Source organism: Aquarana catesbeiana, linkage group LG04, assembly GCF_042186555.1.
Source record: "Aquarana catesbeiana isolate 2022-GZ linkage group LG04, ASM4218655v1, whole genome shotgun sequence".
NCBI lineage: Eukaryota > Metazoa > Chordata > Amphibia > Anura > Ranidae > Aquarana > Aquarana catesbeiana.
In genome coordinates, this window is record NC_133327.1 from 3325108 (window position 1) to 3338528 (window position 13421).

At 42.8% G+C, this 13421-nt stretch overlaps 1 protein-coding gene across 2 annotated transcripts in view; it reads right to left on the reverse strand.

The window, feature by feature from the left end:
* Positions 1–10739: 10739 nt before the first annotated feature.
* LOC141139005 (tyrosine-protein kinase Src42A-like) overlaps positions 10740–13421 on the reverse strand; it is a 59896-nt gene continuing 57214 nt past the window's right edge. For both annotated transcript variants that reach the window (XM_073624776.1, XM_073624775.1), the window contains exon 9: positions 10740–11790. In XM_073624776.1, coding sequence (XP_073480877.1) covers positions 11591–11790 — 200 coding nt within the window. In that variant the 3' untranslated portion in view covers positions 10740–11590. The remainder of the gene's footprint in view (positions 11791–13421) is intronic.

Here is a 13421-nt window from a genome sequence, read left to right on the forward strand (position 1 = left end):
ATCCCATTACTTCCCTGGCAGCCTGCCATACTTTTGTAATTCATGTTAATGTGGGGCACCCAGAGAGAAGAGAGTCCGCTTCCAGGGCTTCAACCAAACTACTGTGCAGGGCTCCCTGCAACATCAATCGAGCGTTTTTATTACTATCCCTTGTTATATTACATCCCCTCAGATTCTGCAACTGGGCAGCCAAAAAGTAACTGCGGGGGTGTGGAACTGCCGCTCCTCCCTCTTTTGTTGGTAACTGCAATATCTGTAAGCCGATACGAGCCTGTCCCTTCTTCCAAATGAATTCACTAAACAATGTTTCAGTTTTCTTGAACCATCCCATTTTAATCCAAACTGGGGAATTATGTAACTGGTACACAAGTTGGGGCATCCAGATCATTTTGATCAAATTAATTCTTATAGCTGCTGACAATGGAAGACGACTCCAGATATCGCACTTACGTTTGAATCTAAGCAGAAGGGGAGCAAGATTATCCTCAATGTACTGATTTGGGTCCCTTGTTAACCATACTCCTAAGTACTTCATCCTATCCACCACCCTTAATTGTCTGACCGAAGATGGAAAAAAGTTTATTGGGTCTACAGGCATCAGGGCCGATTTCTCCCAGTTAAATACCAGGCCTGAAAGCTTCCCAAAATCCTCCACAGTGTTCATAGTAGCCGCCAAGGATGACTCTGTATCTCCGAGGAAGAACAGGATATCATCTGCATATAATGCGATCCTTTCTTCCCCCAAATCTCTTTTAAATCCCTGTATCCCCCTTGCAGATCTAATCGCAATTGCTAGTGGCTCTATTGCTAAGGCAAATAACAGGGGTGACAGGGGACATCCCTGTCGTGTACCCCTCTCCAGCTGGATCGGCTCTGAGTATGTATTATTGATCCTTATCCTAGCGCTTGGCGTCCTATAAAGTGCTTTTACCCAGCCTATAAAAATAGGTCCGAACCCAAATACCTCCAGAGCCTGCCACAAATAGTCCCACTCCAAGCTATCGAATGCTTTAGCGGCATCCAAGGAGACGATAGCTTGTGAACCCTCATTTACTGTCGGGATCTGCAGGTTCAGGTACACCCGCCTTACATTGATGTTGGTAGATCTATTGGGGATGAACCCAGATTGATCTGGGTGTATAAGCTTTTGTATGTATTTATTCATGCTGGCCGCCAGCACTTTTGCCAATATTTTAGCATCTGAACATAGTAGTGATATTGGTCTATAGGGTCAAGTATCCATGTGATCTTTCTCCTCTTTTGGGAGGACCACAATTGTGGCTTCTGTCATTGAGGAGGGCATCCTTCCCCCTGCAGCCACCTCCCCTATCATCCTCAATAACTCTGCAAGCATCACCTCCCCATACCGTCTATAAATTTCTGTGGGAAGACCATATGGACTGGGAGACTTCTGGTTAGCCATCTCAGCCACTGCGCATTGCAATTCCTCCAGAGTTATGGGGGCCTCTAATTCATCTTTTTCCTGTTCTGAGAGAGCTGGTACCTCAATCCCCCCAAAAAAGCGGTCCATATCTCTTGCCTCTTCACCCAGCCTGGATTTATATAAATTCACATAGTACTGTCTAAATGAGTCCAATATTTCAGGGGTCCGAGAGTTAATTTCTCCCCCTGGCATCCTAATTGCTGCGATCACTGATGGGGAGTTATTGGTCTTCACCAACTGGGCTAGCATACGGCCTGCACACTCCCCCTCAGAAAAGGCACGTTGACTTTGAAAAAGACGCTTGTTCTCTGCCTTTCTAGTAATAATGTTTTAATATTTTTGTTGACTTTTAAGCCACCTCACTTGTTTTTCTGGGGTTGGGTCTACCACGTATTGTTTTTCAGACTCCACAGCTTCCCTCCCAGTGGCCTCCTTCCCTGGACCTCCTTTTAATCTTTGCAACCTGCTGTATTATTAATGGGGCGTACACACGGTCGGACTTTTCGGCTACAAAAGTCCGACAGCCCGTCCGACTGACTTTTGGCGGAAGTTGATAGCCAGTAGCCAATAGCTGCCCTAGCGTCGGTTTTTGTCCATCGGACTAGCATACAGATGAGCGGATTTCTGGGTCCGGCGGAGTTACGACGTAAAGATTTGAAGCGTGTTCCAAATCTAAAGTCCGTCAGATTTGCGACTGGAAAAGTCAGCTGAAAGTCCGGGGAATTGTCCACCAGATTTGGTCCGTCGGCGTCCGTCAGACTTTTGTAGCCGAAAAGTCCAACTGTGTGTACGCCCCATAACCCTCTGAGAAAAGCCTTCAGGGTATCCCACACTATCCCAGGACTTGTGGAGCCCTTGTTCAATGTTACAAATTCCTTAATTTTAATATTACCTCCGTTGGTTCCCCCATTAACCAAAATGGGCTTATACTCCACGTTCTCGGGGGATTTTGACCTTCCAGCTGAATCGTCAATATTAATGGTGAATGGTCAGACACTCCCCTAGTAGTGTACACAATGCTTTTTACCAACTGTACCATATCCTCGTTTCCAAAAGCCATGTCTATTCTTGACAATGTTGCATGTGAGCTAGAGAAGCATTAGTATTGCTGCCTTGTTGGGTTCCGGGTTCTCCACACATCGCATAGTCCCATCTCTTCCATAAATTGGGCTAACCATCCCTCAGAAACCTTGTCGGATTGTTTCCCCGGAGGGAATCAATTTTTTTCTCTTATCGAGAACTTCATTAAAGTCCCCCCACTACTATAACCGGTATGGTCTCTTTATCTTCCAGAAATTCTGCCAATTTATATAAAGCTCCCATCTTAAAAGGAGGTGGAATATAAAGATTGGCCACGATGTATGGTTTGTTTTCTATCTGACAATATAGAAACACATACCTCCCTTCTGTATCTATCTTGGTTTCCCTGCAGGAGAAATGCACCCCAGTTCTTACCATTGTGCTTACGCCCCTCGAGTAAGAGGAGTGCACTGAGTGGTATTAGAACCGAAATTTCTTACCATACAGGCATGCGGTCGTATTTCTCCTTAAGTGCATCTCCTGTAGGCAGACCAAATCCATCTGACCTTTCTCAAGTGTAGAAATAACCGCCATTTTTTTAACCGGGTTCCCAAGCCCCCTGACATTCCAGGAGGCTATATTAAAAATACTAGGTTGCATCCAGGGGTCTCTATAGTGTTTCTGAGATAGTAAAGGAGGTGGATAGGGGGAAGATGAATTATACCCCTTCCTCAAAGAGAAATCACCAAATTATTAACATTTCACCATTTTCTATACTTACATAAGTGACATTTACCAATACTTGCACCTTAAAAAAATATATTATTGTGCTTATCTCATTTTGTGTTGATACACAGCATACTTTCTTTGTGTCTTTGTGTTTTTTCTTTATATCTTTATCCCCTTCCTGTATGTACCTTTTTATATAAATAGTAAAGAGGCTCTGGAGAAGTCCTGGAGGGGAGCATGGGATGAGGTGACAAGGGAGCTTGAGAGCAGGAGGTCTTGGGAGGAGCGAAAAGAACGATTAGGTTGGTATCTTGAGACCAGGTTAGAGATGTAGCTGGGGCCAGGTTGTGGATGGCTTTGTAAGTTATTGTTAGTGTCTTGAATTTAATTTGTTGGGTGAGTGGCAGCCAATGGGGGGATTGGCAGAGGGTTATAACAGACACTGAGCAGTTTGCAAGGTGGATGAGCCTGGCAGCAGCGTTCATGATGGACTGAAGTGGGGATAGCCTATTTAGAGGTGAGCCAGTGAGAAAGGAGTTGCAGTATAGAAGGCAAGAGATGACCAGGGAGTGGATTGGAAGCTTTGTGATGACGGAGGGGCGTATCTTGGAGATGTTGCGGAGGTTGAGGTGGCAAATTTTGGATAGCGATTGGATGTGGGGTCGAAAGGTTAGTTTGGAGTTCAGGATTACACCTAGGACCCTGGTGTGGGGGGACAAGTTGATAGTTGAGCCATTGATTTGGACAGAGAAGTCAGGGGAAGTGGCACGTGGGGGAGGAAATATCATGAGCTCGGTTTTGGATAGGTTGAGTTTGAGGAAGTGATGTGACATCCAGGCTGATATATCTGCTAGTAAGTTGGCGACGCTTGACGAGACAGATGGAGAGAGCTGGGGGGTGGAGAGATAGATTTGGGTGTCATCAGCGTAGAGATGATATTGAAAGCCATGGGAGGCAATCAACTGACCCAGAGAGGGGGTGTAGATGGAGAAAAGAAGAGGTCCAAGAACAGAACCTTGGGGGACCGCGACAGGGAAAGGAAGAGGAGAGGAAAAAGTAGAGTTGTAAGTGACACTGAAGGAGCAGTGGGATAGGTAGGATGAGAACCAGCAAAGAGTATAGTTATGGACACCAAAGGAGTAGAGTTTTTTGAGGAGGAGGGGTTGATCCACTGGGTCAAAGGCAGCAGAGTGGTCCAGGAGAAGTAGTAGATAATAGTGTCCATTGATTTTAGCCATTAGTAGGTCATTTGTGAGTTTAAGAAGAGCAGTTTCTGTGGAGCGTTGAGGGCAAAATCCGGACTGAAGGGGATCAAGAAATTTGTTCATGGTCAGATGGTCGCTCAGTCGGTTGTAGACCAGTCTTTCAAGAAGTTTGGAGGAGAAGGGGAGTAAGGTATAGGTATGGGGCATAGGTTGTTAAGGTGGGGTCCAGTGGGGGCTTTTTAAGGATAAGGGTGACTAGCGCTATTCAGAGTTTGGGAAGATGCCACAAGAGAGGGAGATTTTGCATTTGGCCAAATATGTACTGTGAGTTTTAACATTTTTAATAAACTGCCCACTAGATGGCACTTACTCCTTTCTATACACACACACAGGAGCAGTAGGGGAAAAAACAATGCGATTCAGACAGGAATCACACCGCATTCCTGTTCCTGTTTTACACAGTGTACCACAATGCACCTCAAAGTAGCATTATGGTTTGAACAGGGTGAATAGAAAACAAATGTTTTGCTATGTATCCTAGTGTAGAGGTCTATTGCCCTCTTCTGTCTGAATTTGTAAATGCCTGCAAATAACTGTAAATATATATGCCCTTCCTGCCCTTGGGTCATTGTCTTTGAAACCCTGGAAAGAGGATGTGGCAAGAGATAGAAAGTCTCATCCACATACCTTGTCAATGCTACTAAATCCTGAACCAGAAGAAACTATTATACACTACTAGGGAGGAACTAAAACACAGAGCTGATGCTGAGTTTTGGTGCCACACCTCAGTTCTTCCTGATGAGAAATTCCATTCCAGGCTGGTCGGACAACAGTTGGAGGATCGCCCCATATCCGGTGATGCTGTCTTCAGGTCTCTGACACAAAGACAGATGCTGCGTCAGGGGCACCTGCAACTGGACTTTGCTGCAACATTCATCTGGAGGTATCTTCATTATTAACTATATACACCCGGGTATATGTGCACAATTCCATCAGGGCTCCTATCGGACCCTTTGCTGATAATATATGTTTGTACATTAGATGTATGTATTGTTATTCATCTTTTCTTAAATAAATCTTGTATTATTTCCATAATGGTGTGCATCTATATACTTATGGTTATTGTTTTATGCTGTTTGCAGTAATTTCCCAGGAAGAGAAGCCCCTCGGTGCACAGAGGTCCTGTCCTGGGTGGATCAAACCCACACTTCCACTTGGCGAAGGTCCTGCAATACCCTGTTTGGGGAGGAACCATTTTGCATATCCCTCTGTCATGGTTACCTACCTACTGTGCTCCCAGGTGGCACCTCTTTTGTGTCTCACAACCATAGGTACTTGTAGATTTTACCCAGAATGTCAAGGCTACATCACATGGTGCCTCACATGAATGAGAAGGCTATTTAAATTACAGTAGGACATAGTTTCACCACTCAAGAAACAATTTTATGTTACAGAGCACCCTTGTTACTATTGAGCCTTGTCACCATTGAGCTCTGCCACTAGTGCACCTTGCTACCATTGAACTTTGCAGCTAGTGCACCTTGCTACCGAGGTAATGTGGCAGAGTGTGCTCTTGGGGGCAGGAGATGCCATTGGTGGTGGGAGATGGCATTTATTTCTACGCCTGCATTAGAAAAAGTAGAGGTGTACCTTGCTACCATTGAACTCTGCCACTGGTGCACCATGCTACCATTGAGCTCTGCATCCAGTGCACCTTGCTACCATTGAGCTCTGCATCCAGTGCACCTTGCTACCATTGAGCTCTTCCACCAGTGCACCTTGCTACCATTGAACCTTGCCACCAGTGCACCTTGCTACCATTGAACCTTGCCACCAGTGCACCTTGCTACCATTGAGCTCTGCCACCGGTGAACCTTGGTACCAATAAACTTTGCCACCAGTGAACCTTGCTACCATTGAGCTCTGCATCCCATGTACCTTGCTACTATTGAGCTCTGCCACCAGTGCACCTTGCTACCATTGAGCTCTGTCCCCAGTGCACCTTGCTACCATTGAGCTCTGCCACCAGTTCACTTTGCTACCATTGAGCTCTGCCACCAGTGGACCTTGCTACCATTGAGCTCTGCCACCAGTTCACTTTGCTACCATTGAGCTCTGCCACCAGTGGACCTTGCTACCATTGAGCTCTGCATGCAGTGCCGCTTGCTACCATTGAGCTCTGCCACCAGTGAACCTTGCTACCATTAAACTTTGCCAGCAGTGAACCTTGCTACCAAGCTAGTGGTAACAGGGTGTGCTCATAGGGGCAGGAGATGGCATTGGTGGTGGTAAATTGCATTTATTTCTAGGCCTGCAGTAGTAAAAGTAGAGGCCTTTGGCTGTAGTCTAAAACTATTTTTTTGTGGACCTGAATCCCCCAGTGCAAAATGGATGTTCAGAAAACACACTGGGTGCAGGACATCCCAGTAGCTTGATTGCATACCAGGCAAGCTCTAGCAGTAGTGCATCTTTATTTCCCAGTAGTTGAGGGTGTCAATATCTGCCCTTGACTCCATGTAATCAGTCACCATATGATTCAGCTGCTATCTATAGCAGCTGGCAGCAGATAGTCCTGGAAGCTGGGTAGTAAATAATGTCCTGAAAACCTTCTTTAGCCACCACCACCGCTGCTCCTTTTTTACCGACAGGAGGATCCTAGCTTGACCATAAAATGTCAGTCCCTGGAAAGAAGGTTAAAAGGTTTCTCTGCATAGGTTTCATTGTCTGCTCCTTCTGTGAGGGCAGGATGAGCTCTGCAACTTACCCTTTATAACATGGATCTAGGAGGGTGGCCAACCACTAACAGTATTTCTACTTGATGCCACAAATCCTGGTGTGATTTTGAAGGCACTGGAAGCCAATCGGCCACAATTTGCTGGAGGCAGAGGAGCCGAATTCCTCCCAGGGTTTATGGGATGAATCCTACCACTGGAAGCCTGCCCTAGGTCCTCCTCCTCTACAATGCTACCTCCTGGGCCTGCTGTGGCCTCACAGGGAGGGAATCTGGATAAATCGGGTGTGAGGAGGCACAGTGTGGTGCGGCGGCAGTAAACATTCAGAGTCCGGTGCAGTAACAGAACTGTATTGTAGTTAAAGTTCTAACAAGCACAACTACCTGGTGGGAAATCAACCCGACCTGGTGGAGTCACAGAGTGTTGCTGCAAACAGTGTAGCAGCAGGTCTTGAGTGCACCGACAGCATCTGTCTCGAGGGATGGAATGAGGCCTGGCCGGTCTGTGCCCAAACGGGGAGTCTTCCAGGAAAGATAGTATGTCCCTGCTCTTTTCCTACTCGCCTGGAACCTCTCCCTACAGCAAATACTGTCCCTGACAGACAGGTGACCTTTCCCTGCACTACCCATATGCAAAATGTGCACCAAACCTGGGAGCCAGAGTCTTAAAGCAGAGGTCTACCCTAAAAAAAAACATTTATACATTAAAATTTTCTTTGAAATAAATTAAAAAACATAGAAAAAATATGTTTTACTTCACAGAAACCCCTGTTGCTAGGCAGTCTTCCTAATCTGCCTCTTCCTAGTTCGCTGAGCTGCTCTGTCACTTCCTCCTCTTCGACGAGCTCCCCCGTTGTCTTCTGGGACCTGTGTGTGTCCCAGAAGACGACGGGGCCATTCACAAAGCGGCGCGCGACTCGCGCATGCACAGTAGGCAACGGGCAGTGAAGCCGCATGGTTCCACTGCCCGTTTCCCTTAGTTGCAATGGTGGCACCGGCACCCGATCAAATGGACGCATCGGCCTCGGGGGGCTGACATCGCAGGCTCGCTGGACAGGTAAGGGCCCTTATTAAAAGTCAGCAGCTACAGTGTTTGTCGTTGCTGACTTAAAAAAACAAACAAACAGCTGGAACACTGCTTTAAATAGACTCTGCCTGACCCAAGATGGCCGCTGGAGTCACACGAGGCAGAAACATCCAATGGGATAGCTTCCCCAGTGATCCAGGAAACCATAAAGGAACTATGTTCCTCTTAACTTCCTCTCCCTCTCTGCAATGCAGCTGTGGTTGAGCGCCACCTGCAGGGCAGAAAGTAGACTGCACCTGCCACCAGGAAGTCCCCCTCTTCCTCCTGTTGCTGTGCCCGTCTATTATACCCTGAAATGTGTTCTCCAGCAGGAAAACTACAGGAATAGTGTTGCTGATGCAAGCATTGTCACGGTTCAAAATTCTGGTCGCATCCCCAAAGTTCAGATTCGATCCAGACCCGGAAAGTTTATCTGAACCATGTTTCCGTCCAAACCTTGAGCTCATTCCTAACAGATATAATATTCTAGAATATGCTAATATCTCTGCCCCAGTAGATGAGTCAGGAATGGGAGGACAATCCTGACATCTCCACTCTGCTACTGATTACATCCATATTAAAAAGGAGTAAGTCTATCTCCGCTGCTCAGGGAAAATAAAACAAGACAATAGAATGTAGATTTTTTTTAATTACCTTATTCAGTTTAATACCTACCAATTTGATAACACTTTACAGAGCACACCAAAAAAAAAAAAAAAATCTGAAAACCGATGATATTTAAAGTGATACTAAACGCACACTGTTTAATTTACATGATCCCTTCTCTATATCCACATCCATCATCCACATTCTCTATGTATGTGGATAATGGCACTGTAATTATTTTAGTAAAAAAAAAAAAAATAATAATAATAAGTACCGTACTTTTTTCCTGATTGATATACAGCTATCACATGACCCAGCTCTCTCCCAGCTTGTGTGCAGGGAAACAGTGGCAGGAGGAGCATCTAGTCTAGTGGCAGAAGGAGCTTCAGCTCTAGAGGAGCTGCTGGTCACATGTTAAAAAAAAAACAAAAAACAAAAAACAAAAAAAAAAAAAACAGCCTTTGCGATACAGAGTAAAAAGAAATTATTAATATGAATAAAAAATATTTGAAATCAAATCTTTACTATTTTCTGGCAATAACAAGGTGTGAACGGATTTCTGCCAGTCATAGACTGTGTCACGCCCCTCCAGCCTGTGTCTTAAGAGGGAGGTGAAGCTTCTATTATACCTGCCCCCCATTATGTTTAACTGATTAGTGGGCATGGAGGAGGAAGGAAGGACTGGACTCTCATTTACCACTGTGTGTGTACGCCTACATGTGTGACTAGACATGTGCAATTCGTTTCGTTCCGAATTCATTTTTTGACAAAATTCGACAAATTCGTTAATTCGGAAATATTCGAATTAACGAAACCCGTTTAATAAATTTTTCCGAAAACAAAAATTCGGAAATTCAAAAATCCGAAAATAAGAACGAAAATTCGAAAACCCAAAAAATTCGAAAATCCAAAATAATAACTAATTAATAGCGGGCCCTCTGATTCCTCCTGTATTGAATTGTATTGTACTTGTACTGTCTGCCCTAATGTTGTTGTAAAGCGCTGCGTAAACTGTCGGCGCTATATAAATCCTGTATAATAATAATAATAATAATAATAATAATAACTATTACTAACTATTAAATTATAGGTTTTGGAATTTCCTTTCAAATGTGGCTGTTAGTGAACGTAACAAATACAAATTTATCCCAATTTCCGAATTATCCAAAATAACGAATGCTGTATCTAAATGAATGGAACGTAAAAAATTTATATTAATAAAAATGATAATAATAATTAATAATAATTAAACCTTTTTATTATTATTATTATTATTATTATTATTATTAATTTGCTACATTCCATTTGTTTAGATGCGGCATTCGTTTTTTTGGATAATTCATAACTTCGAATAAATTCGTATTCGTTACGTTCACTAACAGACACATTTAAAAGGAAATTCCAATATCTATAATTTAATAGTTAGCTATTATTAGCTAGTTATTGTTTCAGATTTTTGGATTTGCATTCTTTCGAATTTTTGGCTATTTGTTCTTATTTTCAAATTTTCTAAATTTGGGATTTTCGAATTTCTGAATTTTCAAATTTTGGATTTTTCCGAATTATCAAAATAACGAATCCCCCATCTAAACAAATGGAACATAATGAATTAGTATTTTTCCGAAGTTACAAATTTATTCGAAATAACAAATTTCTATCATAACGAATGACCTGAAAAACTAAAAAAAAAACAAAAACAAATTCAACTAAATCAAACTGATTTTTTCGGCAGTGCACATGGGCTGCTCCGATGTGATAGGGAAGAAATGATTAGGGTACAAAATAGACTGAAAACTGAGCATGTGCAGAGCTGCCAACCACTGCTCTGCAAAATCACCAACTGCAGTGGGGGACATGGACAGAAGGGGGAGATAGAGAGCAGCAGGATCAACCAAGTTTTTTTTGCAAAATACAGGAAATCCTATAGTGACTTTAAACTGCATGTAATACACCATTTATTGATGTTTTTTTTATGTTGTGGGTTTAGTGACACTTTAATGGTTTCCTCACAAAGTGATGAATAAAAACAGAATTATACCCAGCATGAAGGACAAGAGCAGTGCTGTTGTGCAGAGTCCATACATACAGAATAAGAAATACAAATACTGAATAAGAACAGATACTGAGAATTACACTCAGCTTACATGATACGATGAGCACTACAGCAGCCATATATAATGTATATCTATTATGCAGCAATTCCATAGTCAACCGTTCAGCAATAACACAATTCGGGATTGATCTAGAGGTTGAGGCATTGCCAGAATATACAATCTTGGTAAGACACATTTTCCACCCACCCCCAATGGATGTCTTTACCCTGAGCTGTAACCCTTTCATTCATAAAGGCTTTCTGCAATTCTGCTGAGACTGACGTTTGGGGAGGACCTTCTCTCATTCTCATCACACCAGCACAATCCTGAAGACCCCTATCCTTCATCCAATACATAGGAAGACCATCATCCTAAGCCAACAGTGCAATATATCTGTTCATGTAACAATGTAACATATTGGAATATCTGAGCTTCGTCCAAGCGCCATCAAAGTGAGACGACGGCTTCCACATGTCCGCTCATTATAAGGCCACCAACAGATGCGACCAAGATGTCAGACAGATCTGCCTAGAAGGAAGGAGCAGTGATAGGAGAGAGCTGAATAAGTCATAGAGGACTTTGGCCTTTTTATGGTTTATTTCCTTCCGAAGATAATCTTTTGATGCGGGATTAGATTAGAGTCATACTATCATCCCCTTATGTTTATTATCATCATCTCAGGATCTTGGGGACTGGTCACTCCACTATGTCATCAACCAGAATTGGGTTCAGCAGGTCCATTAAAAATCCCTCAACCTCGGAGAAAGAAGGTCTGCTGCTGGATTGGTACCTCCAACACATCTCCATGATATGCGATACCTCTGGGTGGCTCTCACTTGGAGGTTCCAGACGTTTACCATCCAGAATATCTTTACGGTAGTCCCCGTTTGATTTATCTATGGAAAAAATAGAGATTGGGTTGTAACAGGGCTATATCACTGTTCATTACTACATGTGTTGTGAGTGTAGGGATTTGTTCCCCCAGGCCTACGTAAAACTGAACCTTTTTTTTTTTTTTTTTTTGCAGTTTTGCTGTAGTGTAGAGATTTCTCCAGTAGGATGTGCTCAAGGGTCTGATGTCAGCTATGATGTCTGATCTGCCAGACTCTGTTAAAAGATCCAGAGGTCTGAGTCGGAACATGGGTTGGCCTTCCATGTGTGTTAACTGATGAGCTTTTTGTTGGTGGTTGGATCTAGCTTTAGCATGCTTCTGGAGGGCAAAGCACCTTATCCCTAAGTTGATGAGGACAAGGACCTCTTCCCCACAACACTGGGCTGGTGGTTGTGGGAGTCTGCCAGTGGGAGGAGATTAATAGAATCTGTAAGCCCCTTTAAGATAAAGGGATCCCCAGATACCAGCTCCCAATGTAAGTAAGTTAGGGGTACATGGTACCCCTACTCATTCATGAAAAAAGTAAACAGTAAATGGACACATTGAATCTTTAACCACTTGAGCTCCCCCCTTCAAGACCAGACCATTTTTTGGCTATTCAGCACTGTGCTAGAACTTTCTTTTGGTGGTATTTGATCACCATTGTTTTTTTTTGTTTGTTTTTTTTATTATATAAACAAAAATGACTGAAATTAAAAAAAAAAAAATCAGTCTTTTTTGTTTTTTTTTTTTTTTTTTTTTTTATTAAATAAAGACTAACATTTAAAAAAAAAAAAAATCAGTATTTTTTTTTTGTTTATAAAAAAAAAAAAACAAACAAAAAAAAACAAACAAAAAAAAACAGTGGTGATTAAATACCACCAAAAGAAAGTTCTGAATTTTTTTTTTTTAAATATTTTTTTTACTTTCTGCTATAAACCACCCCCCCCCCTCAAAAAAAAAAAAGGATGTAGGCCAAAATGTATTCTGCTACATGTCTTTGTTAAAAAAAAAATCCCAGTAAGTGTATATTGATTGGTTTGTGTGAACGTTTTAGCGTCTACAAACTATGGGGTACATGCTGGAATGTTTATTTATTTATTTTTTGTAAACTACTATTGGTGGTCATGAGCGACTTAAAGCAGGACCATGATAGTGCGGCAAGAAATCTGACACTAACTGACACTGGGTGGGAGCTGACTAACTGCCACTGACATCACCAGCGACGCTAATACAGTGATCAGTGATAATACTGTACACTGTCACTGTACACTCACTGAGAAGGGTTTAACATCTTGAATAATAAAGGGGTTAAATGTGTACATAACAAGTGTAAACTCATGTAATGTGTGGACCGCAAGTGACGTCACATTCATTTGTCAATGGAACGCACGCCGAGGTCTGGTAAGAGGAACGGTAGTGCTTGTTGGGTAAAGGGGTCTGGTAAGAGGAACGGGTGTCTGGATTTTATTGAGATATGCTGATCGAGCTGGTTCGGGTCTGGTCTAATGTGTAAGCGCATGAATTGTGGGATGTGTTTTAAATGGGTCATTTTTATTAAAACTGTGTTGCACGATTACCCTGTAATTTCCTTTTTTTTGGTGACTGGTAGACATGTGCATTGACGAAAAATGTATTAGTTTCATTCGTTTTTTT